The sequence below is a fragment of the Aythya ferina genome (assembly GCF_964211825.1).
Source record: "Aythya ferina genome assembly, chromosome: 5".
NCBI classification, from domain to species: Eukaryota; Metazoa; Chordata; class Aves; order Anseriformes; family Anatidae; genus Aythya; species Aythya ferina.
The window spans coordinates 28,449,837-28,458,906 of NC_140301.1; the positions used below are offsets into that span (position 1 = coordinate 28,449,837).

At 54.0% G+C, this 9,070-nt stretch overlaps 1 protein-coding gene and 1 long non-coding RNA gene across 2 annotated transcripts; both read right to left on the bottom strand.

Annotated features, from left to right (window-relative positions):
* Positions 1 to 2,125: 2,125 nt before the first annotated feature.
* On the bottom strand, positions 2,126 to 5,459 carry ZFP36L1 (ZFP36 ring finger protein like 1). Its single transcript, XM_084519482.1, has 2 exons — positions 5,210 to 5,459; positions 2,126 to 4,675 (listed from the first exon to the last, which is right to left on the bottom strand). Exons 1-2 carry the CDS (start codon positions 5,264 to 5,266, stop codon positions 3,725 to 3,727), a joined length of 1,008 nt encoding a protein of 335 aa, XP_084375608.1. The 5' UTR covers positions 5,267 to 5,459; the 3' UTR covers positions 2,126 to 3,724.
* A 286-nt stretch (positions 5,460 to 5,745) lies between these two features.
* LOC311436914 lies at positions 5,746 to 7,714 on the bottom strand. The gene is made up of 2 exons (XR_014693169.1): positions 6,148 to 7,714; positions 5,746 to 6,067 (listed from the first exon to the last, which is right to left on the bottom strand). It is a non-coding gene; the product is annotated as an uncharacterized lncRNA (long non-coding RNA).
* Between the last annotated feature and the right edge of the window lie 1,356 nt (positions 7,715 to 9,070).

Genomic DNA, 9,070 nt, shown 5'->3' on the forward strand with positions numbered 1-9,070 from the left:
ATACCAAGGCACCCTCTGCCATGCCACCGCATGTGGGATAACAGGTATCTCATCCTCATGGGTGCTTCTCTCTGCCCTCGGACACCAGGCACTTCAGGACCAACCGTGCCAGCACACGGGCCGGCCCCTTCATCCTGGCCACTCTGAGAGTCCTGTGCAAAAAATGAATGAGCCAGAGCATGGACGAGCCCTCAAGTCAGAGGAATGTGCCCCTCGAAACCACCCTTCCAGGAAAGGCTGTTTACTCTTCCAAGCCTTGGATAGGGTATTACAAACACACGGCCAGCTGCTAGGGGAAACATGCTAACCTTAGGAGAAATAGCACAGACAACTCATCCACAGCACAGCCGGACTAGCTGCTGCCATATACCTGAGCCACAATGAATGCCAATGATCAGGCAAATCCCCACGTTGCTGGAGGCTCTCATGCGCACACTCTCTCTTATAAACTATTACGGAAAGTAAACTTCTGATAGTGCCTGCTCAGCTCTTCTCTGTTCCCCATGTGGCCTAGCTCAAGGTTAGTTTCAAAAAGCAAAACATCAAGTGACAGAGCATTTATCATTGATAAGCTCATAGAAGAAAAACAGTGCTGGCATCCCAGAACCAGTGCCCTAGAAAGACAAGGGAAGTATATGAGTACCATGAGCAAAGACCTACTTTCAGCACAGCTTCCCAGTTGCTTGTCTTACCACTAGCACCCTGATACTAATACAGCTATTTTCTTCATCAATTATTAACTGGGCAAAGACTATTTGTTTGAAGAGCTGCGCAGAAAGTCCAAAGAGGAAGCGAACAGTTTCAAGCCCCACATGCACACCCATGACAGGCGTGGGATCCTCTCCAGATCAGATATGCCTGGCTCGTCAGGGGCCAACGGCTCTGCTCCCAGCAGCTGGGAAGGAGGCAGGCCCGGGCACTTGCTGCAGCTGGGCACGGGTCTTCCAGGCAGGGGCACATCTCTCACGTGGGGCCTGGCTGCTTTCACTCGCAGGAGGTATAGGAAGACCGCTGAGCAGCACCGGGGCTGTGCCCAAGGCTCTTCTCTTGCATGCTGTGCGCTAGTTACATCAGCATCCGCCAAGAAAACTCCCCGTGCAGCTTTTGTACTGCTCATGGGAACCAGCTCCTACCAGCCACACTCTTCTTCCACCATCTTTCCTCCACCTAGCTTGCCTTTATTGCCAGACCACACAAGAAAGAGTGTTGCACAAAGCCAGCAGCAGGGAAGGTATGTCGGTGTAAGCCTTGAGGTATCCTGCAGCTTTTGTTTTGCAGGAACTTTTCCAACTTGAATTAGGAAACGTCTCTCCTTAACGTTGAGGCATGTCAAGACAACTGAGCAAGCCGTGGTTCGGCAGCAATATTCCACCCCTGATTTGGAAGAGAGCTGGAACAGCTTCAGATGAAGAGCACCAAGCTTTCTCCAGAGGAAAGCTCAAAGGTGAAAAAAACAAGAAGGGCACCGTGAGCAGCACTGGCAAAGAAGTGTCCCTAAATAAAAACACAGGTTTCAGGGATTGTTTTCTGGAATGTTTCTGGGATTGGTGACCGATGTTCCAACAGCTATGGGGCCCTGAGTGCCATAGCAGGATCACTTGTACACGCACTGAGACTTTGCTGGGGGCCCACATCCTTCTCCCTTGCAAAATGCCAGACAGCCACTCTACCACAAAGGCCCAACACCACTAACAAGCTGGGCCTGATGTTTGGTATATTCACAGTTCAGTATTGCCTTAGAACCTCTCACAGGACAGTGCAGGCTGTCCTCCAGGGGAAAGGGGCTGCTCCTCACAGCAGGAACAAAAGCCAGTCCAAAGCTTGAGCTACACCAACCAAAAAGAAGTCTGCAGGAACTGACTGAGTAACTCAGGATGGGGGTAGGATTCCCTAAGAGACAGAGAGGGTTAGAGGCCATGGGACAAGCCACACCAGGTGCTCGCTGACATTGATCTGCACACCCATGTGCCTGATGGGGCCAACCAGCTCCATCTGTGAGGTGCAAAGGGTGCCTGAGCACATGGTGGGCATTGCAGGGGTGAAAAGGAGAGAAGTAGCTGCATTTGAGTGGTTCTCTAAAACCAGCGCCTCGATTTTTGCAAGTAAAACCAGCTTCACTTGTCAGTTTCTTGAAAAAACTTGGGGTTTATTGATTTAAACTGCAAACAGTCGTTACAAAAGAGATTCTCTTTTAAATAAACTCACACAAAGAGGAAGAAAAAGCAATGTAGTGAACAGTAACAGGGGAAAAAAATTACATTCATTATTCTCTTTGTGCCAGTCCCGTTCACCTCGGCAAGGAAAACTCCAAACTTGGAATACAGAAAACGCAAAGACAAACTGTATTTGGAATGTCTTCAGATAGGCACTTTGAGCCCAAGGCTTTTCTCCTTGAAGAAACTATACAGAAAGAGGAAGAAAAAGGTCTTCCTCCCACGCTGTCTCGCAACAGAGCTCAGGTATGTACATTCTAAAGCCCACATAGGCAAGACCCAGGGGAGGGGAAGAGAAGAGGAAAGGCAAAGAAGCACATGAACTCAATTTGCAGTCCAACACAAAAAAAAGGGGGGGAGGAAGGGAATTCTAAAATAAATAATCCAAACACAGTTTTTGCATTTTTTTTAAATTAATTTTTCATTTTTTAAAATAAAATAACCAAAAAAGTGTAAAGTTACAAAAAAATGTCATTGTAGTATAATATATTAAACTGTGGGGAAAAAAAAAGGAAAAAAGACACTTCACAATCTTAAGATTAATATGGAAGATCATAATTTAAACATAAAAGAATATATTCTATGGATTCATCATCCCGATAAATATGAACAAAATTAACAAAAAAGCATAGGTTTCGGCAATAAATACGTTTTGATAAGTTAAATAAGCTTTTTTATATTGTTGTGCAGTGACAAGCAAAATTTGCTCTCCAATTTCTGAAGTTATACAAAATTAAAAACCCAGAAAAAAAAAATAATAAAAAGCTTGGCGTGAGTGCTCTAAGATAGGTCTAAAGTACTCTAGAGCAAAAACCATTAAAGCTATGTCTACTGGAACTTTGTTTACACAAACTTGTGTGTGTGGAATGACTTCCGTCAGCCCCACCCCCTCTATTTCTTTATTTGTTTTTAAGATGTCACATGAATACACGGGGAAACTTTTAGCACCAAAATCGAGTCTCTCATAGTCCCATCTCTTTTTTTTTTTTTTCATTTTGTTTTGTTTTTTTTTTCGTTTGCTCGTTTTCCTCCCAGTCGAAGTCCCACTCGTGTTACAATCTTTGTCCGTTCTCAGCTTGTCTTCCCGCAGACCTGAGTGGATCCAGGCAAGATGAGTCTGTAAGGGGGGAGAGTGCGCTGGATGTTAACGCCTGCCCACGTGCCTGCAGCCTAGCGGGAGCTGGCCAGTCGGGAAGGGACTGGGAGAGGGCGATGCAGTATGCAGCCAGTGGAGGGAGCTGGATCCGGACATTTCCTGCACATCTGGAAGTGCACAGAGCTGCTGGTGCCCTCTGCAGCTGGAGAGGTAATACAGTCACAGTGAAAGCATTAAAAGGCACTAATTTTTGTAAACGTTATTGCTTTTCATCGTAAATTTGGCACTTAAGGTTTAAGCCAGTGGGTCTACGACAGGCAGGTGGACACGTTAACATCCAGCTCCGACTACGGGGCCGGGGGAGTTCAGCTTAACATCGTAATAGAGGTGGGGGGGAGCAAGAGGAAACCCCAGATTAGTCGTCGGAGATGGAGAGTCTGCTGAAGATGGGAAGACGTCTTGAGGTGTCCAGGATAGGGGAATCTGAGCCGCTGTGGCTGCTGCTGGAGCTGCTCAGATAGCCCTCCTGGTCAGAGAGGGAGTCCTGAGGACTGGGCGGCGAGTCAAACAAGTTGGGGGACTCGGACATGGGCCTGAACAAGAACGTGGTGGGGGAGCTCCCGCTGGGCACCTGCACCCCCATGCTGGGGGCGAAGAGACTGACCAGCTCCTGGCTGGAGAAGGTGAAGGGGTTGCTGGCGCAGTCAGGCAGGGTGGGGGAGCCCAGCAGGTCGTCGGCGCTCAGCATGGGCGGCGGGGTGATGGAAGTGGGGCTGTCCAGCAGCCCGCTGGCAGCAGTGCTGGGGAAGCCGGCGAAGCTGAAGCTGTGCTGAAGGCGGGGTCTGTCAGTGACGGCGGGCTCCCGGCCGCCCGCCACGGCACGGCGCTCCTCGGCGTTGTGGATGAAGTGGCAGCGCGGCCCGTAGGGGCAGAAGCCGATGGTGTGGAAGGTGCGGCAGAGCTCGGTCTTGTACTTGGGGTGGCGGGTGAGGCTGCGCAGCTCGTGGATGCCGTGGGCGAACTGGCACTTGTCGCCGTACTTGCAGGCGCCGTTCTCCTCGAAGGGGCGGCACAGCTCCGTCTTGTAGCGGCTGGAGTTGACCTGGCCCCCGGGCTGCTTCTGCTGCAGCAGGCGCTCGCCGCCCTCGGAGAAGGAGCGGTCCCGAAAGCGGCTTTCCCGGGGGCCCAGCATGGGCGCGGGCTCCCCTTTCAGGCTGCTGAGGAGCTGGTTCTGGTGGAACTTGGAGTTGGGCAGGGTGACAGAGTGCCTCCTAGGGAAACCCCCGCCGGCCGGGGTGCCCACCGCCTTCCTGTCCAGCAGGCACCCGCTGACACCCGAGGGGCTGTAATTCAGCATTTTGTTGCTCTGCGGGCAGAAAGCAAGCACCGGTCACTGCCACCGCCTCCACGCAACTCTCCCCGGACGGGAGGGCGACGCCGGGAGCCCTCGGAGGGCTCAGCCTCGGCGGCACGGCACGGTACGGTACAGCACAGCACAGCACGGCACAGCCCCCCTGCGCGTCCCGCCCGCCTGCTAAGAGCAAAGCAAGCCCCGAGCCGCCCCTACGACCACCGGGGGGGCGGCTGCTGCGGGAGGAGCCCCCCGGGGGGAAGGCGCCGAGAGCTCGGGCTGCTCCCAGCCCTGCTCGCTGCTCCCCGCCCGGGCACGCTGCAGCAGCTCGGCCCCCGCCCGGCCCCGGCCCGGCCCTGCCCTGCCCGGCCCCGAAGCGGGGAGCAGGGAGAGGGGCCCGGGCTGAGCCCAGCGGGGCGCCCCGCCCGGCCGGGGAAGCTGCTCGCGGCCGGAGAAAGTAAAGAGGAAAACGCAAAGAAAAAAAAAAAAAAAAAGCGCAGAGAGCCCCTGCAGGCGCCAACCCGGAGCGCGGCCAGCCGGCGCGTTTACCTTGCATAAAACTTCGCTCAGGTCGAAGATGGTGGGCGACACCAGGGCTGTGGACATCTTCGGCGAGCGAGGGGGGAAGCGGCAGGGGCGGCGGCAGGCAAGTGGAAGGAGTCGCGGTGTGGGTAAGGCGCAGCCTCCAGCTCGCAGCCTCCAGCGCTGCCTCCCCCCGCTGCTGCTAGCGCTGCCTCCGCTGCCGCCACCAGCCCGCCGCGCCCGCTCGCCGCTTCCAGCGGGCTCGGGCAAAAAGCTCAACTTATAAAGTTTTCCGACTTACCCCGGGAGGAGGAGCCGGCGGCGGGAGGAAGGGGAGGAGGAGGAGGAGGGCAGGGTGATTGACACCGCGTCTGAATCACCCGGGCGGGCAGGCCCAGAAAAAAAAAAACTTCTCGGGGGGGGAGGGGGGTGGGGAAGAAGCTGGGGGGGGGAAGGGAGGGGGAAAAAAAAAAAAAAAAAAAAGAAAAGGAAAAAAAAAAAAAGAGCGCGTCCCTTCCAGAACAGCCCCTGCGGGCAGCGCTCCCCTCCCCGCCCCGGACGCGGCTGTGCGCGGCTGCTGCGCGCGTGTGTGCGCGTGCCCGCGTGTGTGTGTGTGCGTGTGTGCGCGTGCAAGTGCAACGCGCGGCCCCGCGCAAAAGCCGCGCAAGTCCCGCGGCGCCCGCCCCTGCAGCAGGGGGCCCCCGGCAGCCCCGGGGCTCGCTTTGTGCCGGCCCGAGCCGCCCGCGCCGGGCGCTGCGCGGGGAACGAGCTCGCAGCCGCCTTCCCAAAGTTGCTAAAAGGCGGTTTTAAAAGGGTGCTTGGTGTGTTCTGCCTCTCTTCTCCCCGTATGCTCTCTCCTGCCAGTCCCCTCTTGGAGTTGTAAAACTGAAAAAAAAAAAAAAAAAGAATGTGTCTCTGAGCAAGTAATCTGTTCCAGATTTCAGTCGGCACAGTGTGATTCATACCGATATTGATATGGCGGGGGGGTGAGGGGGGGGAGGAGGACGGGGGTAGTTTCGGTGTAAAAAAAGCCAAACGTCTCAAGGCTTCCTGATAGCAGGGTGCCTCAGCGCCACGGCGGCTGCCCTCCAAGGCGGCCGAGGGGCTGGGGGGGGCGAGGGGCCCCTTGCCGGGGTCCCCCTGCCGCGGGTCCCTCCCGGCCCCCGCAGGGACCCAGCGGCCAGCGCCTTGAGGACTTGAAGCAACTCATCCGCTTCCTCCGCTGTTTGCTTTAGAGTCTCGGGAGCCGGACTTTGAACTGGCGGCTGAGCTTTTTCCCCTCCTTCGCTCTTCGAGAACGGCCAAAACAACCAAGGAGAGGAACGCCCACGGGCTCCGGCTATGCCAGAGTCCTTTCTTTCTTTCTTTCTTTCCTTTTTTTTTTTTTTTTTTTTTTTATTATTATTTACTTAGGGAGAGCAATCAGGTTCCTCGAATTTCCTTCTCTTTCTAGTTTCTTTTCTTTCGCCTTGGCCAGAAGCGAGGAGTAACCAGGGGAGAGACCAGTCTATTATTTTCTGCACTTGTTTACTGATTCTGTAGATGGTGCTTGTTCCCAGGGCTCCGAGCCTCTCTATAATTAAACCCATTTTAATTGTTAGGTTAGAAACGTCATTTCGGGGACTTTCCAAGAGTTACCGAGAAAGCCGGCCGAGATAACTATTTCACTACTGAGTTGCTCTGAGCCGTTTTTGTTTTTTTCTTTTTCTCGGCTTCCTCCCTGCTCCCTCTTGTGCTGAAATGTGCATATTCGCTCGCCCCATGCGTGTGTATGTTTTGGAAACTTGGGGTTTGAGGTCGCACATTTCCACGCATCGAGCAGCAAACGCCGAAGCCGAGAAGGAATTTTTTCCAGTGATTTAGCTTGTCAAAACCTGATTCCGTGGTGGTCTGCTTTGCATTCAGCGCGCACATGCTCAGAGCAGGAATTTAGCTGCTCGCCCCACCTCGTGGCTAAAAGTCAGAGCCCTCCAGGCCAAAGTGGGAATTTGTGTGGGCATGAATTCACACCGACTGGAGGAATGAAAAATCAGAGCCTTGCACCTTCTGCCAGAGCCCTGCAAGAACTTTGATAGATGGAAATGAATAAAGATAGGTAAATGAATAAATGAAAGTAAATTATTAAAGGAGGTTACTGAAAAAGTGAATGAATGCATGCCATGCTCATTAGCCACCCTGTGTGGGGCATGTTCCAGCTGGGGCACTACCGCTGGGCCCAGGGAACGGCAATAAATGTCCAGTGCTTCTGAGCCGGTCCCAAGTCCCTCTTCAGCACAGGAGCAGCATCTGTAGCATTCTCGCTCCCCAGTTCTGGTGCAGGCAGATGCTAAACTTGCCTCAGAATAGACACAGATAAGGGTCCTGGTCCATGCATGCATCCAGCCGAGCAGTTATAAACTGCTTTCCAAAATTGGAGCTGGCATACGCCAGAACGGCCCGAAAATGGGGAACAGACTAGGGGACTGCAAATGAAACGACAAGCCGGGAGGTTTAAAGAAGTACTTCTTCAAATCGCGCGTGCATGAAGCTGTGGGCTCATTGGCACATGATGCTGTGGAGGTCAAAAGTATAAACGGGGTCAAAAAAGCAATTTGACAAATTTATGGAGGAAAAGTCCCTGGAGGTTTACTAAAGCCAAAGGCAGACCTGAACTGTGTGTCGCTGGACAATGCCCAGTGAAGTACTGCTCTGTCATCCCCCTGCACTTTCCCCTGAGTATTGACTGATTTTGGCAGTAAGAGGAAGGCTAAAACAGACTCTTGATCTGACCCAGTACAGTTATTTTTACATAGTCCTGGCCTGTCCTTGCGCTCTGTACTCCATCAAACGCTAATGGACTCCTCTGGAGTGTGGGTTTTGTGAGGAGCCTTGCAGCAGCCCCTGAGGAGCTGGCAGGGGCTGACCCAAACCCTTGCTCCCACACACCGAGCCACTTTACCTCCCAGCAGTTCACGGGGCTGCTGCAGCCGGCCAGACCTTTTCCTGTCATCTCCTGCTTTTCGTGGGCCTGCGGACATCAGCGGGAGGCCTCACGGGAGCGGCCAATGCTCCCACCGTGCAGGTGGAGCTGCGTACACTGTGCTGGCTGGAGGTGGGCCTCGCACGCGTGGCTCTCGCAGCACAGTGTGGAGGTGTCCAGGCCGGGCAGGAGGAGCTCCACGCTGGGAAGTAGAGGTCAGCGCTGTCTCATGCCTGGGCCACTGGGCTCAGCTTCCCGTTCTGGCCTCTGCGAGAAGCTGGAGAAGAGTCCCACGGGGTGGCTGTGCCTCCTCACCCGGCTGAAGTCCCCCTTGGGGTAATAAGAGGCTACGTGGGGCACCACATGTAAACTGAACACAAGCACCAGCTTTGCCACAGGTCCGTCTGGTGATGGTACATCTGCCGTAGCTACAGGAGAATATCGCTGCCTTGAGATGCCTCCACATGCCTTCACCTGGAGCCACACACCAGTAGGAATTTGGGGGGTCTGAGCCAAGCAGGGGTTACTGAAAAACAGCACAAGTACAGAAAAGTCGGAATGGTTGAAAACAAGGTTTGGTTTGGTTTGTTCCCACCTTGGCCTCTTTCCAAGGTCTCAAGCTAGGAAAGGGAAGTGCTTCCATCACACAGAAAGGGAGTGTTGTAGGGGTGAGGGGTTTCCCCTCTGCTGTGGGGGCTGAGGGTATGTGGACGTATCTTATACCGCAGACGTGTCTTCCTCCAGTGCAGGGCAGCTAGGGGCAGGACAATCCTCCCACCCTTATTTCTGCTGGGGGTGCAAGAGGAGCTGAAGCCTTGTGCAGTGGCTGTTCATATCTTGTGGGTCAGGTGCTATTTTTGTTGGCCGTGCCTCTGGAGGTGGAGGTGCAGCAGTGCCTTTCTTCTGCTGCCCGCAGGCTGTGTCAACTC